This window comes from Mastomys coucha, unplaced genomic scaffold, assembly GCF_008632895.1.
Source record: "Mastomys coucha isolate ucsf_1 unplaced genomic scaffold, UCSF_Mcou_1 pScaffold1, whole genome shotgun sequence".
NCBI classification, from domain to species: Eukaryota; Metazoa; Chordata; class Mammalia; order Rodentia; family Muridae; genus Mastomys; species Mastomys coucha.
The window spans coordinates 50,934,917-50,952,688 of NW_022196891.1; the positions used below are offsets into that span (position 1 = coordinate 50,934,917).

A 17,772-nucleotide genomic window follows, 5' to 3' on the forward strand; every position below is an offset into this window, starting at 1 on the left:
AGCAAATGGGAGGTAGCTCCAGAGGGAGAATGAAAAAACAAAAAAACAAAAACAAAACAAAACAAAAGGACCAAGGAAAGCATCCAAAGGGACAGGAAAGAAAAAGAAAACAAAAACAAAAATAAAACAAACACAAACAAAACCCACAACAGAACTGGCCCCTGGCCCTCTGGGAAAGAAAAGTACATTACCTCATTAAAGAGGAAATTACTCCTCCTGCGGTGTTAGCACAGCTTAAGGGGAATCAGACTTCCTGAGGGGTGGTCTCTGCCAGGTGCGACAGCAGCAGCTTAGCTAACTCTCCAGTTTGCTATAGCTTGGGATGTTAGGGCTCTCCCTGGGGCCAAAGATAGGTAGAACTTGATTCCTTTTGACCAGGAGTCAGTAGCTTGGCTTTAATGGTCTCAAGAGAGCCCTAGATCAGGGCTATTGGAGTAGTCTCTGTTCTGAGGAGAAAACCCTAAAATCATTAACCAGGCGGGTTGAAATTAGAGGGTGGATATAATCCGCGTTCTCCATGAAGATCTGACTCTGAAGACACCAGAGAGCCTGCTGTCTAGGCTGTGGCTCAATCCCACGGCCACAATTAGCCTCTAAACAAAAATGCTTACTTAAGAGAGAAAGATCTCAAGGAACGTGGAACCGGAGCCCTCTTCTGGTGATCTTGGCGTCCAGCAAGGGTCTTCCTACAGCTATTGCTCCAGGGTCCCTGTCCCGCCTGACTGGTCTCTACTCTGTTCTCATTCGTCATTGCCAAGACTTTTCTCTGGCAATTTTGATTATAAAGGTTGGGGTGAGACCCAGGAGTCTGTTTATCTACAAGTCCCCTGGATAATTATTGTCATCCGGCAGATATAGGAAATATTGGTTTATAAGTTAAAAAGCTGAGTTCGTATCTCAGCTCTGATGTTTCCCAGGTGTGTATCAGGCCCTACATGCAATAGTTTCCCAAAATTCTGGGCATCTCCTTTACCCCAGTGCACATTTATCCTGGAAATGACAGTAAGTCAGAAGTAAATATTAGAAAGAGAATTCATGACAAATATTTGAAAAGATGTCGAAAGCATCTTGCAGAAGGGAAATTTATTTTTATTTAAAGGCTGAGCCAAGGCTGCAAACTGGGCGGGGGTTCTGATTCTGGCCTTCTTCTAGGATGGCTCATGTTCGCCTTTTGCTTGTCCTGAGTACTCCATCTTACAGAAACTTCGGATGCATTCTCCCCGCCACCCAGAAACTCTATGCGTAGTCACCACTCAAATAATACTTGTGTTGGATCATTCTCGTTTCTAGGCCGCATAGCCACTTCTTACTCTAATCACTTGGTTTTTTTCTTTGGCGGTTAACTCCACCTTTCCATAGAAATCAGAGCCAGTGTTCAACTATTGCATACTCTCCCAGCATGCCTCACGACTGTGCTCCTACTGCTATCTCACTGCCGTTGAGTAATTGCTACTGGCATCAACCGTGGCGTCTCTTCTCTAACATGAAAAGCTCTAGGTTGTGCCTTTGGTTCCTGGTCTAGGATAAACGTCCTTGTCCAAACCCTCACTACGTGGGCTAAGAGAGGAAATGAACGATTGCCTCTGGCATCCATAGCATGATGGATTGTTTCACCCCTTTAAAACTCAGTTATTTTGCACACAAATTATAAGGGATTATCAGAGACTAGATGACCCAAGAGGTTACACTAATACCCACGAACACGCATGTGCAGGGTCATACGCATGTTTTGTGCATGCTCACTTGTACTCTCTCTTACCAATTGGCTTTTGTGTTTATTTGTGTTCACACATTTATCATGAAACAGATCAACACCACGTTTCTGGATGTTTTCACATTTACTTACTTGTTTTCCCTGGCTTCCTCCTATCTCTTCCCTTTTAAAAAATTGGTAGTTCAATAGCAATAAGAGAGCGTATTTTCTAGCTCACATGAAGATGGTGCTCTTTTGTGGAAGATGAAAAATTTAGTTTTGCTTTCAATACTGACTGGAATTCACCAGTGCTCTTAGCGACTGAATACAGAAAGAGCCTTGTCAGGACTGGAGTGGTGGCTCAATGGTTAAGAGCACTTAGTGATCTTCCAGAGGACCCAAGTTCAGATCCCAGCACCTTCATCAGGTAGCTCACAACTCCAGGGGCTCTGATGTCTCTGGTCTCCTCTGGCTCTCTCTCTCTCTCTCTCTCTCTCTCTCTCTCTCTCTCTCTCTCTCTCTCTCTCTCTCTCTCTCTCTCTCTCTCTCTTAGACACAATTAAAAATAATAAAAAATAAAATTTAAAAGAAAGATCCCTGTTTTTGAAATAGCAAGCCTACCTATTTATCTCACTATTCTATCAGATTCCAACTAAAATTCTTTGTGGCTTTGACATTTATGACTTTACTTACAAGTTATGTGTTAAGAGACAGCAGAATTTGGAAGCAGTAATCTGCTATAAGAGTGGTATAAGTAATCTGTTATAAGATAAGATGGGCTTTTCTGTATCTTAACTTCAAAGTGCTCAATGTTGGACAAGTCAAAGTTGGTTTTGGTGTCTTCCTCTGTTTAGTTAAAGGTATCACCTTAGAACAGCTCTGAGACACAAGTAAGCACATGAGATATTGGAGGATGTGTGTACGTGTGTGAGGTGTTGTATGTGTGCATGTGTGTGTGATGATAAGATTAAATTACAATTGCAGTGAAAAGGGTTAATTGTAAATGAAAATAAAATCCAAAAGTTTTTTTTAAGATTTATTTATTACTATAAATAGGTACACTATAGCTGTCTTCAGATGCACCAGAAGAGGGTGTCAGATCTCATTATGGATGGTTGTGAACCACCATGCAGTTGCTGGGATTTGAACTCAGGACCTTTGGAAGAGCAGTCAGTGCTCTTAACTGCTGAGCCATTTCTCCAGCCCCCTCCCCACCCTTTTTTGTTTTTGGAGACAGGGTTTCTCTGTATAGCCCTGGCTGTCCTGGAACTCACTTTGTAGACCAGGCTGGCCTCAAACTCAGAAATCCACCTGCCTCTGCCTTCCTTCTGCTGGGATTAAAGGCGTGCGCCACCACCTCCCGGCTCCAAAATATTTTTGTATAGTGCTAGAGTTTGAGTCCAGGCCTTGCACATGCTGGGCAAGAGCTACACCATCAGCACTCCCCTCTCTCTTTAAATAGCTCACTGTATAGCTCACATTGTTTGTGTTGTTGTTGATTTGGGTTTAGGTTTCATGAAGCCTGGGTGGCTCTTGATCTCATGATTCTCTTGTACTCACTTTCCCGAGTGCTAGGATTACAGGCGTGGCCCACCACGATGTGTGGTCCAGGCTGCCCTCGATTCCAGAATCATCTTGCTTCTGCCTCCCAAGCGCTGGAACTACAAGGATGTACCACGATGTCTGGCTCCAAAATACACTCTTCATGTAAAAAGGGTGATGTCTGAGTGGGAGAGAAATAAGAGTTGTGCTACACCAACAGGAAATTGTGTGGAAGAAAAGTGGGTTCTGAACCTAGCACCCCAACCTCAAGACACCCATGAAAGCGCAGGGCCCAAAGATGGAATCAGAACCTGAAAAGAGGAGAAACAAGGGGTTAGGATTGTGAGTTAGGAAAGGCAGAACCCTCCTGGGAGACTCTAGTGCCCCAGTGGACCCAGGACTAGTTGAAAGCATGGAAACTGAGTGTAAAGGAGCCAGAGGCACCCCTTCCTTCCATATCAAGACCCCCTCTCTTCCATTCGAGAGGAACATTTTGGCTTAATGATTCTACTGATGTAGGACAAACCACTGGTGGATTGTTGGCCATGAGCTAGAGGTGGTTGAAGATGTGGTTGAATGCATCGAAGTGGTTCTGGAAATCGCCTCTCCTCTTAGCCATGGCTCAGACTTCTTACAAGCCACCCAACCCCCAAACCAGAGGGTGAGGGTTCCTGACCACCAGATAATAACTTACTCCTGACACACCTTGCCTTCTGAACAAGAAAATTAGCAAGATGGGTCAGAAGCAGAGGACATATCTACTTCTCCTAGAAACTAAATCAATCAATCAATCAATCATCAATAATAAATAAAATGACCCTTTGGAAGCCTTATTCCAAGCCCACTTTGTCCTAACTGGATGCTTTACTTTTCTTCTGGAGTGAGGAACCTTCTTCCTACCAACGCTCCCCGGTGCTTTAGCTCAACTGGGATTTCACTCACCTGGCACCCAGCTATAGCATTATGGAATAGCTATAGCACTTAGTTGCTTTGGCCCCTTGAGTAACATTTCCCAACAGAATCATTGTGAGACAGAATAAGCAAGCCACCAGACTTTATTGTCTAGAACCAGAGAGGGCTGGGGCTGGGCAAGTCTACTATTTGGAAACGTACTGAGATGAGTCCAGACTGAGAGGTTGAGGAGGAGAACATGACCCTGTGGACTTCTCCCATGTGCAAGGGCTTACTGTGTTCTACCAGACCCTGTTCACAGACGCAGTTCACAAGGGTCTGACGTTCAGTCAGACAAATCACCAAGTGGTCAGAAGAACAAACCAGGAACAGTCCTGAACTTCACATAGCCAAGAAAACAGCCTGGATTTGGAATAAGCATCACAGAAGTCAAGGACAAGAGAGGATGAGAGGACAGCCATTATGATGGCTGAATTACGATGGGCTAAATGTGATTTCAGGGTAATACTCTGTACAATAAAGTAAAAGATAGATCAAAAGTTCCAAAGGCAGGATCTACTAAATTCGCTATGCTCTCATGGGAGGGAAGTGAAGGATGCAAAGAAGGACAGGCCAAGCAGGTGCTGAGGTTGGAGGTGGGGATTGGAGAGGCTTGTGGGGGGCTAAGAGAGGGAAGGTCATAGCTGTGTGATCTCATTCACTCATCTTCCTTCTGCATCCTTCAGCAAATTAGATGAAAAGAAGCCAGAGGGAGAGAAGGTAAACCCATCCCACCAGTCTGCTGTCTCAAGATGGGGCATCTCTGAAGGATATCTGATCCTCTTGACAAACTCCCCTCTCATGACTTGGCATCCGGATGAACTTAGATCATGCAGGCAATAGGAAACCACTTGGGCATGTCCAAGCTCATGCATCAGCACCAAAGTAACGATACCACAGAATGGAGAAACCGTAGGCTGAGATCATCAAGAAGGCACCAAAGACCACATGCCAGCAGAAGAAAGTGGTGGCAAACGCTACATCGTTCTTGTCATCGTCCAACCATTTATAGCCAGAGATTGGTTTGAATAGCATGAAGCCTATCTGTATCAGCCAGGAGCCTGTGACAATGTACAGAAAGGCCTTCAGCATCCAGATCAGCAACACGTTGGGAGCCCACAGCTCTATAGTCCCCACTAGGGTCAGCAGGCACATGGCCTGGATGAGCAGCATGTGAATCTGCAGCTCCACTCCTTCTGTGTCCTGCATGTGAGACACCATCAGGGGCAAAAACAGATACATGCTCAATGCTTGGGCACATTGCTCCAGGACTACACACCTCTTGGGCAGCAGGTTCTGGCTGACCACATCTGCACACCCGCTCAGGAAGAAGGACATGTAGAGAGTAAGATGCTGCCACTGTTTGCGGTACATGAAGTTTCTCAGGTGATGCCTCTTGGTGATGAGTATCAACTGCCAATGAATGCTATTCAACTCTTGGGCTACTAAAATGCAAGAACTCAGTATCTTCAGGAAGCCAATGTGATACATTTGCCGTAACCTTGCCCATCTTCCTTTGCTCCAAGGACGGCGTGGTGGATATTGGACAGGAGTGTTGCATATCACAGCCCTGGAGAGAAGTGCTGCATGATAAAGTCCGTAGAGGAAAAAGGACAGGCCAGGAAACAGATGACCCTCAAACCCTCCCATGGATCCCAAGGTAGATGTGATCAAAGGCAGAAGCAAAAGCAAATGGCCATTCACTTAGGGCTCTAGAACATGGCCAGAGCCTCCTAAAGCTTACTTATAACTCCTACCCATCCCACTGCCTCCACTTGCAGAAGGGAAATGGTTTTGGAGGAAACCCAAATGTAGGGTGGGGTGGGTGTCATGGTTTCCGTTCTGGTCTTCTGCTCTGGTTCGTTGATAAGCAGCTACCCATTAACAAACAATGAAATCAGCATGTCTCCAACGCAATGCTTGGCTATCAGCTGTTCTCACATCCCATAACTTGGGTCACTGTCTCTCTGCCCATCTGTTCTGGGTCCTTTTGCTACCTTCCTTCCTTTCTCCCTGTCTTGTTCTATTCAGGATGCAAAATACTATGAATAATACCAATTATTAGACCATGTGGCTTATAAACAGAAAATATTTCACTTTTAGGGGTTGGATGTTCAAATTGAAGATTCTAGAAGGTTCAGTATCTGGTGATTCATGCTTTCCCGCCAACAGCATTTTCTTGCTGTGTTCACACATCTCTTAAGCAGCAACCTGCTCTCTTTAACTGGGGCACCTATACCATTTATAAAGGTTTTGCTCTTATGACCTAATTACCTCCCCAGAGGCCAGCATGGTTTCTAGAAAGTTTTATTAGCACCGATTAATTGCAAATAGTAACAAGTTTCATTATAACATCTTCATACGATTTCAGTGCACATAAGATTTCAATCATGTTATTTCCCATTACTCTCTTCTGGCCTCTTCTCACTTGAGTTAATCTCCCCCTTCCCAGCAAGCTTTGTCTCTCCTTTCACGTGTTGTTGTATATGTGAGCCAATGAGTTACATTAGGATTGTTTATAGGCACATGAGAATTTCTCCACAGAAGCATCGGCACAGAAGCAGAAGCACTGGCTATAATTCTAAAGAAAAGGGCTCTTCCTCTACCATCAACCTGTAGCCCCTTATAAATTCTCAGGGATGGGTGGGACTTGATGAGTCTTTTCTCTTCTGTGACAGGTGGTTGACAGGTTCACCTTGCAACATACGGATTTTTAAGAAAATTTATTTATTTAATATATGAGTGCCCTGCAGCATATATATTGACCTGTCTGAAGAGGGCATCAGATCCCCCTCTTGGTTGTGAGCCACCGTGTGGTTACTGGGAATTGAACTCAGGACTTCTGCAAGAGCAGCCAGTGCTTTTAACCACTGAGCCATCTCTCCAGCCCCACAACACATGAATTTTAAAAGACACAAATTTCTGATCATGACATCGCTAAACTCATAGAATGTAAAGAACTCAGAGAAAGTTCCTTGAGGTTCCTTATTGAGAGCTGGGGCTTTTGCTCAGAGGATACAATGCTTTCCTAGCATGCATTGAAACCCTTTGAGGTAATGACTTAGTCTGAGTTTGCTGTGAAATACTTTCTCTCGTAAAGTAAACACTTATTTAGAATTTGTTGGTCTGGTCATGTTACCCTTCATGACAGCCAACCAAATGCAAGAGATGTCTCAAGACCACACTTTCCTTTCCAAATAACTCTCTAGTTCCTCTACTTTATCTGCGTTACTTCCTTTGTTTGGGCATCAATAACTCTGTATGATTAAAACACCTCTCAGTTTGAATCCCCTTTTATTCCTATCTCTTCTGCAGCTAGGTGAGCTTTGAGGAAGGAAAGCTAAGTGCGCCAGCACCTGATTTGAACTCTTCAGTGGCCTTTTGAACTTAGCTGTGGCTTCACAGGCAAGATCCACACTTGAATAACCTTCAAGGCACCTGGTGATTTGGCCTGGTCTCATTTCCGGATGCTTTCCATGTGTGTCTGAAGCTCTAGGATGGCTTGTTTATTTCTGTCCAGACTCCTCTGCATCTGCTTCCTCATCTGTCCTTCAAGGCTCAGCTTAAGGTCAGCTTCCCCACAGCTGGACCAGACATTTATTTCTCTGTGCATATTGTAGATGTCTATATCATTTCCTTTGTCTCACTGTTTCATACCTGTTTGTTTACTGGGAAATCTTTAGTACATGTTTATCTTCTTGGGCTCTTTAGAATCCAGTCTAAGTCTGGAGGTCATGAAAGATGAATAAGTAAATTACCGTGTCATAAAACACCTCATAATGAAGTTATAAAGACAAAACAGATACATGCAAATGGAACTGAGGCAGGAAGGCTTGCTAACAGCAGTCCTGAAACGCAGAGACTTAAAAATCAATCATTTGCTGCCCTTAGCGCCGCCTAAGCACAAATGCTTTATTCAGGAGAAGTAAGCTCTTTTTGCAGAAGAGGCGATTTGTCAAGTTGTCCCTTCATAAGCTGAAGTGTTCCCATGGGGCTATCCACTTATCTATGTTCCAAGGCAGCATGGGGCTATTTCAGTTATCCCTACTGTTACAGTTCCCAATTAATCAAATCTACCTGGCGGTGGCATGGAGGCCTTGTTGGTGGTCCGCATTCCCTGATACCCACCCCAGTGTTCAGGTTCCTAAATGAAAAGCACACACACACAGCCTTACATTCTTTTTTTTTCTTTTCCTAAAAATATTTTTATTATTTTTGTTTCAAATCTGATTTCTTATTTGTAGAGTTCTTTATATAAATAGGTACACTTTAAAAAAAATTTTTTTTTGGCTATTTTCTTTATTTACATTTTAAATTTTATCCCCTTTCCTGGTTTCCCTCTCTCCCAGAAACACCCTATCACATCCTCCCTCCCCCCTGCTTCTATGAGGGTGTTCCTCCACCCACCCACCCACTCCCACCTCCCCACCCTTGATTCCCCTACACTGGGGCATCTATGGAGCCTTCATAGGACCAAGGACCTCTCCTCCCATTGATGCCTGACAAAGCCATCCTCTGCTATATATGCGGCTGGAGCCATGTGTACTCCTTTATTGATGGCTTAGTTCCTGGGAGTTCTGGAGGGTCTGGTTGGCTGATATTGTTGTTCTTCCTCTGGGGTTGCAAACCCTCCAACTCTTTCAGTCCTTTCTCTAACTCCTCTATTGGGGATCCTGCACTCAGCCCAATGGTTGGCTGCGAACATCTGCCTCTGTATTTGTCAGGCTTTGGCAGGGCCTTTCAGGAGACAGCCATATCAGGCTCCTTTCAGCATGCACTTCTTGGTATCCTAATATGCCTTAAACAGCTCAATGGCTGGGTCACTTCTTAAGTTCCACTTGGTTAACACCTCTCTTCCAATATTCCTGATTTGTTACTTACTAAAATTCATATTCCATCTTTGCTGCCCTAGACCCAATCAGGGGCCACCTGGGGCTGCTCTTCCCCTGATCTTACATGATTAGTATGCTCAGGCCTGATCCTTACTCATTTCTTGTCATGGCTGTTCTGTCTCTCTCCTTCCTCCATTCCCTGCCTAGGAATCTAATAGTCCCACCTCTGTCTTCCTGCCTAGTCATTGGCTGCCGGCAACTTTATTTACCAATCAAAATGAACTGGGGGCAGGGGAAGAAGGGTAGGTAGAATCACAGACCTACTGAATCCAAACCTGCATTTGACTAAGTTCTCTGATTGACTCAGGTGCATAATAAATTTGAAAAGTCTTGATTTAAATGTTATGGTGGTGGTGTAGTCAGAACATACAAGTGTGATTAATTCTGATGGGAGGAGTCAGGATAATCCTTACAAAGCAGTTGACGTTTGCTTTGAAATGAGATTGGAATAGATTGGCATCTGGTACGGAAGTAGGGACCTGTAGGAGATTTCTGGTGGAAAGTGTTGTTGAGGGAGAGTGCAGGGGCAAGAGATCACATTGGCAGAATAGGACAAAATTTTTTTCAAGAGTTCCCAAATTTCTCTCTGGCATAGATGGCCCAATAGGTAGGTCCTATATATCCTTGGCACAGACCTGTGTGAGGAGTCCCTCTGGGCCCTTGTCACCTGATTTCCTCACTAGCTGCATGAGGAAAGGCCTCCCAGCTCTTCACCCTCAATGACCCCTCAGGGATTAGGGGCTAATGTTTGCAATCAGCAAAGGGTACCGAGTCTCAGATCTCATGCCAGGCCATCCGGTCCCTGGCAGCAACACTGAAGATGTGGTAAGATGTGGGTACAGGATCCACGTGGATTCCAGGCAGCCCAAACAGCCTATGGGAAGGAGGCTTTCTCCCATGCAGATCATAAGGAAGCTGTCTCTAGAGAAAGTAGAAAAATAATTAAAAGATACTGAAAGGGAATGCTTGCCTGGGCTCAAGGTCATGTGCCCCTTCCAACCCCAACAACCTAGATAGAGTTCTGGCATCATCTAGGCAATTGTGGGAAGGCCTTCTATTTTTCTCTTTTTCAAAGTGCATGGGTTCCCTCTGAATTCCCTAATTCACTTACAAGTGTCAAAATTAAAACATGGCCTCCACCTAGATCACACGGGCAGTGCTTGCACTGAGGAGTCCGTACCAGTACCGCTGGGGAAAGTCTGTTGCTAATGATATGCTGGCCTATTGGCTAATGATATGCTGGTTATTCGCCATCTGGTGAGCAAATATATCACTTTTCTTCATAAATATTAGAAAAAGCTACTATAGTGTTTGTTTGGAAACAGTATGTTCTGGCCAACTGTTCTGATGTGTGTTTTTGGGAAAGTCTGATATTTATTAATAAAGAAACAATGGAAAATTCCACAATAAAGTATACGATTAACAATTCTTACATTTCACAAAGCTAAACACTCTAGAAAATGTTTCATTTGTTTCACACAACGAATCTATGAGTTAACACACTTTGGATGATTTGGGCTATAACATTTTCACTGGCTTGGAACATTTCTGTTGTTGTTTGTTCTCTCTTAATTTTTTGCGTTTCAAGACAGGGTTTCTCTGTGTAGCCCTGGCTGTTCTGGAGCTCACTCTGTAGACCAGGCTGGCCCCGAACTCAGAGATCCATCTGCCTCTGCAGTCTGAGTGCTGGGACTAAAGGCATGTGTCACCATTGCCCTCAGAGAATTTCTTTCTTTTTCAAAGCAAACATTTGCTAATTTAACAAGACTTCTAGAGAAAACACACCCTCTGAGCTGATCTGGAGGAAGACGTGAGAAGAGTCAGGTTATTTCTAGCTTTTCTCTCGGCTAGTCTTACTGACCTTTATCCTCAGATTAGCAAGCATCAAGAGTCTCAAGATGCCCCGCCCACTTCTCAACACCACGCTCTTACAATTTTGTTTTGCGTGTGTGTAGCTGTCTTTACATAGCTGCATTTTTCTTTATAGTCCTCATATACAGGATAGGGAAAGGCCTCACACAGAAGCTCTTCAGCAAACTATTCCTGCAATTTCACTGACAGAGTCTCCATTTTACACCCGTTCATGTTATACCACCATCAAGGGAACTCACATGACTGACCAGGTAAGGCCCTTCCCTGACACAATATGGAAAATTATCATAATATATAATTATCATATATAATAATTATATAATTGTATGGCCATAGACTGAAGTCTCCAGAACCACAGAATCTTATTTGGAAGAAAGAGATGGTTGCAGATGTGATTGTCTAAGTTGAAGCCCTATTAGGGTAAGGTGGGGCCCTGATCCAGTGTAACTGGTGTCCTTAAAGGAGAAGATTTGGACATACATGGAGAACACACGGACCAGCACACAAACAATCGGGGTGATATTTCTGTGGCCTTCTGAAATGTGTGCTGGTACCCTGCTCTCTTAATCTTTGCCTCTAGGACTACCAGTAACTCCCTGTTGTTTAAGCCTCTCAGTCTTGTGTACCTTATTACTGTAGCAAAATCAGGGGGTCAGAGCTATGTAGTCGATCAGGCACCCACTACATCTGAGGATGCAATGTTCTCTGGGAGCCGCCTCTGTTTCTGCAAGCATTGCCCCAAGTGTCACCAATCTGGTGTCAGACTTTTCATCGATACCTTGGTAGGGTCTGTGCACTGCCTAAGCATGACTTTGGGGGAGCTCCAGATTCTCACGGAAGCCTGCTTTGTTTGTTCCTTGGTTCCCCCTCTTTGATCTTGCTGTGTTTCCAAGGATGGCTCTGAACTTTCGATCCTCCTGCCTCCACCTCCACACTTCTGGAATTATAGGTGGGCATCCCTGTGCTGCGTTTTCTTTGTGGTGCTGGGGATGGAACCCAGGGCATGCGCAATAAGCAAAAACACCAACCGAGCTACATGCAAAGCCTCTTATTTCATTTTCTCCCTTGAACTAGCAGAGAGCAGCTTCTTTACTCTTGGTGAACACACGGGTTTGTTTAGTCTTTCTCATGCTGAGAGCCCATACTTTCAAGCTTCCAAATCCAGCTTTTATATAGGAATCATGTTCCCATTCACTAAGGCTGGACCTCCTACCTACCAGCATTAAATATCCACAGGTGGGTCCATTCCCACATGGCTTTCCCCAGAATCAACCCAGGAGATCTAATTATCAATAATTAGACATCTAATTATCAATAGTATTTAATATTTTATCCCATGAGAATTGGGTTTTTCTTTTGATTTTGACTAAAAAACAAATCTGCTCACTGTCTTATTTTTTTCAGTCCAGTGTATCTTTTCCTGAAGGAAGTGGGAGGTAGTAGGTTAGATTGATCAGCATAGGTCTTTGGAATGGGACTTAAAGAGGTTTTTGTTTCCTAGGGAGAATGGAGGTGTCTCACATTTACACGGGCCCTTTCTTCCTTCTCAGGGCAGGGACTATGGGTGATTCAAAGTCTGGAAAGAGCTGCTTCTGGGGGCTGAAGTTCCTCTCCCACGTCCATCATTGAACTTTAGTACTCTGGGAGTCACAGAGAATTGATGCATAGCAACTGAGTCCCAGGTGACCTAAAAGGGAGTTCTGTACCTCTTCTCTCAGGAGGAGAGATGAAGGAAACCAGGAACAGGATGGCCAAGCTACATGAACCAGTGTGAGAGGCAGCCTAACTCTATCAGTCGAACCCTGTAATCTGTTAGTGACCTCTTCTTTCTTATTAACATCACTTTGACCGAGAGCTAATGTGCTAACATGATTTCTCACAAAAGGGAAAAGGTGTGTGTGTGCTCCTGTTACTTTAAAGTCTTGCATGCTCTCCACTTTTATCAACATAGAAAATGATGTGCCGTGACTTTGAGAATTGACCTTTCTGCCAGTCCTCTGAGAATAAAAATGTACAGGCACATGCTTCTTAGTAAAAGAACTTAGTAAAACCAACCTATCTGCCACCAGATTGCTCAGAAGGCTAGAACAGAGACAGAATTAAGGATAAAGGTCTTTTTCTTTTTCCTCAATTTTTAATTGTTTCAAGGTGAGCACTGCTAAAAGTGTATTTGGAAATCTTTGTCACTATTTTTTAAAGATTTGTTTTATTTCACATGTTTGTGTCTTAGATGTATGTCTGTGCACTATGTCCATGCAGGTAAGTGCTCTTCCATTGAGGCTGGAGGAGAGCACCAGCTTCCCTGGACCTGGAATTACAGGCAATTGTGTGGTACCTGATGTGGGTGCTGGTACCCAACCCTGGGTCCTCTCAAAGAGCAGCAAGTTCTCTTCCTGCTAAGCCATCTCTCTAGTCCCTGTGCTAATAAGTTTTCATCAATGCTATCACTCTTCTCTGGCATCTTTGATAAGGCACGTTGGGTCTAGTTTAATTTGTTTCTTCTGTCCCGCTTACTTGTCCTATTATATTATACGGAATGGACCCTGGAAACCAGCGATAAGGGATGCAGGGTGGGAAGGGGTGGAGGTTCTGTGATTATCTACACGAGATCCCAAACTTTTAGGATAATTTAGATTTTCTTCTGCTTAAGTCAGTTTATTCTTTTGTTAGGATACATTCTAACTCTTCCTGCCACCAATTTCAGTTTTATTCTTCAATTATATGCATCTTAAAATCTTCCATAATCTTATAAATGAATCAAGTGAGTAAACTGGTTAACATTGTGTCTAAAGAAGGACTGAACCGGTTGTAAATTATGTGGCCATCTGCACGAGTTTCATACTTACAACTTAAGAACATTGAAGTTTGAAAGGGTGACTTCTACTCTTTTTGGACATTCTCTATATTCTGAATACTGTCCTATGAATGACCAATCAGAATACATATAACTAGATTTTTTTTCCCCTAACATATCCTACTACTTAATCTCTAGTTCCAAATGTACAAGTATAAATTTAGGGCACTTTTTCACTCTTCCTTTCTGTGTGTGCCCCATCTTCATCTAACACGGCCCTGTGCCTTCTCTATCACGCTGACAGCATGGTGGATTACAAGGCTCAATTCCCAATTGTTTCTCACTATGTAAACCTGGAAAGCAGCACAGGTGATCTGAATATGATGACTGCCATCTAGTTAAAGATTTATTTATTTACTGTATGTATGTGAGCACACTGTAGCTGTCTTCAGACACACCACAAGAGGGCACCAATCCCATTACAGATGGTTGGAGGTCACCATGTGGTTGCTGCTGGGAATTGAACTCAGGACCTCTGGAAGAGCAGTCAGTGCTCTGAACCGCTGAGCCATCCCTCCAGCTCCCATCATCTATTTAAAATGAATGCTAATTCTTCTTAGTCACTAGCATCATGAAAACTGAGAACAAGGATGCTCACAAAAGCACTATCAAGATGTCCTGTGCTTCTGTGGCCTGTGGTCCTCCAGAAGGATCCACTCCAGCTGCACTGTCTCCAGTGTGCACTGTGAATGGGGGCATGACGTTTAAAATGAAAAGGACCGGGCTGGAGAGATGGCTCCGCAGTTAAGAGCACTGACTGCTCTTGCAGAGGTCCTGAGTTCAAGTCCCAGCATCCACATGGTGGTAATGGGATCTGATGTCCTCTTCTGGTGTCTGAAGACAGCGACGGTGTACTTAGATATAACAATAACTAAGTCTTTGAAAAGGACTGGGCAGTTGTATAGAGATGGCTCCATGGTTAAGAGTGCATGCTGCTCCTGCAGAGTTCCTGAGTTCATCTCCCAGCATGCATGGTGGGCAGCTCACAGCTGCTTGTAAGTTGCATGTTTTGTGCATGTGGATTAGTATAGTGCTGATGGCTACAGACGTCTGCGTCAAACGACTGCCATTGCTATTCAGCAACATATCTCGTCCTCTGTTTTGCATTTAAACAAATGCCTGTCAGGGCACTCAGACCTTGTGTGGGACACGAAACATTCCTATTGCCTGATACTGTCTCATGCATTCTGGAATGTCCAATATCTCTAGGCCATGTTCATATAACAGCAGCAGCATTTCCAATCATTATGAAACTGAAAATGTACCTTACAGCTTTCAAAGAGTTCCCAAGGAGAATGCTACCATCAAAATGGTGAGAGGCAATTCCCCGTGGAGCCTGTTAATTTCATTTTTAACACACACACATATATTATATAGTAATGTAAATTATAATATTAATAATTAAATTTATATAATTATTATGAAATAAAATTAAATTTATATATAATTGCAAATATAAGCTTCACCTGTCAAAGAATGTTTGCCATCCTGTGTCTGGCTTATTTTACTTAATATAATAATTTCTAGTTCTATCCATTTTCCTACAAACATTGCCATTTTGCTTTTCTTGTTATCACATTTTAGTTATTCGTTTTGTGTGTATGTGGGTTATGTACATGGGGGTGGGGGGGGGTCAGAGGACAACTTGAGGGAGTGGTTCTCTCCTCTTACCAGATAGCATGTAGTCTTTTCATTAGGATATTATCTCCTTTGCTGGTGAGAAACATTATTTTTATTTTACTCTGCCTGTCTGTCTGTCTGTCTGTCTGTCTGTCTTCAAGACAGGGTTTCTCTATGTAGCCCCTGCTATCCTGGAACTCTTTCTTTAGACCAGGCTGGCCTCAAACTCAGAGATCCTTTTGCCTCTGCTTTCTGAGTACATGATGTGCACTACCATGACAAGCTGGGGCTTGCTACCTTCAATCAACTCCAGGAAGAAACCCTATCTCAAAGGAATGAAAGGGAATAGTAGATTAGGAGAGATGACATCTCTGTACATGCGTACATATGCACATATATCACACATACCTATACCATATATATTCGTGTCTACACCAAAAATATTTTAAAACTATGCGTAAAGCCAGGTATGGTGGTACACATTCATAGTCTTCGCACTTGGAAGGAGGAAGATTAGGAGCTTGTAGCCAATCTGAGCCAAGAAGCAAGACCTGGGCGCGTACGCAGGTGTGCGCACACACACTCACACACACACTCATACACATATATTTACACACACACACACTCTCACACACACTCACACACACACTCTCACACACACACTCATACACATATACTTACACACACACACTCTCACATACACACTCATACACATATACTTACACACACACACACACTCACACACACACAGACAAACACACACACAAATCTAAATACTAAAAAGCAAAGAGAAGAAATCAGGGATGGTGCCACTCTTGCACTCTTGTTCACAGAGCATTCTCTGGATTTCTGAGGCAGTGCTTCTAATACTACATACGTCACCTGCCACATTAGCTTAGGTATTGTTCTCCTAAAAGGTGGTACCCATCTGATGCCCTGCCTAGAACTACCTCAGTTCCCCTAAAGCAGGTGCGGCTGTGCTTTCTTCTACCTGGTGGAGGCTTGAACCTCCTTTAGGAGGTGCCACAGCCCCCCTTCCTGGGGGACTATGTCTATTTGTGTAATTCCTATTGTCCTTCCTGAACACCTGCTTCTTGAGAGCTGATAGTGTCTTCCGCTTCAGGTACTACCTACAGCACCTAGCAGGGGGTGTTAGATCAAGTTTCTTGCTCACAGCAGATGTCTGACCCTTGTTTGCTGCCTGCGGCACACAGAGGCATTGCAAAAGATGAGATTCTGGTATTCTGGTACCACACAGCCCCTTGTTTGCAGCTCAGATGGATGAGATCTGAGGGTTTGCTGTCCTCAAAAGCAAACGCTGGCAGATTGCCAGAGGGCATCTACCCCAGCCTGGCTTCTGCTTCAAAGTTCCCCCAAGTCCCAGCCGCAGTCCTCTTGATCTTTCTTTGTTTGCTCATTAAAGTTAATTTGGGACATGAAAGGATCCGAGAATGAATATTTCATTAAGGCCAGGTCTTCCTAATTCAGCAACCTCAGACAAAACAGGTAAAAATAGGGCAAAAGTTGCAAGCAACATGCATGGGCTGGACCTAGGCCTCCCTGCACATGTGTAGCAGATGTGCAGCTTGGTCTTCACGTGGGTCCTGAACTACTAGAATGGGGGCTATTCCAAAAGCTGTTGCCTCTACATAGGATATGTTCTTCCAGCTGGACTGCCTTGTCTGGACTCAGTGGGAGAGGAAGTGGCCAGCCTTGAAGAGACTTGAAGTGCCAGGGTGTGTGCACGTGGGAATACTGAGGGGTGTCCCCAACTTGCTCATAGGAGAAGGGGAGAAGGGGAGAAGGGGATGGGGAAGAATTGTGGGAGGGAGTGACTGGGAGGGGGACAGTGACCAGGATGTAATAATGTGAGTAAGCAAAAAATAAACTAAACAAAAGAAAAAAAGTTGCAAGCACAAGGCCATGCAGTTTAGCACCTGGTTGAATCTCAGGCCCCCTGGTCACAGGCTGCATCTTCAGCGGACTTGAAGATGGGGAGGCTAAGAACACAGAGTGATGTACTCGTATCTTCACAGAGACACTATCAGTTTTCAGGGAGTCCCGAAGCTGTCCTTCTTGGGGAGTTTGTGTGAAATGGTCATGTCTCACATTCTTGGCTTGGGTTAATATGCTTCATGCTGGTGTTAGTCACCACTTCTGAACTCTTGCTATCTGCCAAGGGTTTTGCTATGCTTTGTTTTTTGTTTTTGTTCTTTGTTTTTTGTTTTGTTTTTTACAGAGTTTCTGTGATAAAAGTGGGATTCCAGCATATTGGTAGACAGACTCTCAGAGTACACATAATTCACCATCTCACTCCCTTGCTTCTTAGGATGTCTAAAAACATTTCA

The 17,772-nt window shown here is 43.9% G+C and overlaps 1 protein-coding gene across 1 annotated transcript; it reads right to left on the bottom strand.

The window, feature by feature from the left end:
• Nucleotides 1–4,842: 4,842 nt before the first annotated feature.
• On the bottom strand, nucleotides 4,843–5,897 carry LOC116101500 (transmembrane epididymal protein 1A-like). Its single transcript, XM_031385031.1, has one exon. It carries the CDS (start codon nucleotides 5,834–5,836, stop codon nucleotides 5,054–5,056), a length of 783 nt encoding a protein of 260 aa, XP_031240891.1. The 5' UTR covers nucleotides 5,837–5,897; the 3' UTR covers nucleotides 4,843–5,053.
• Between the last annotated feature and the right edge of the window lie 11,875 nt (nucleotides 5,898–17,772).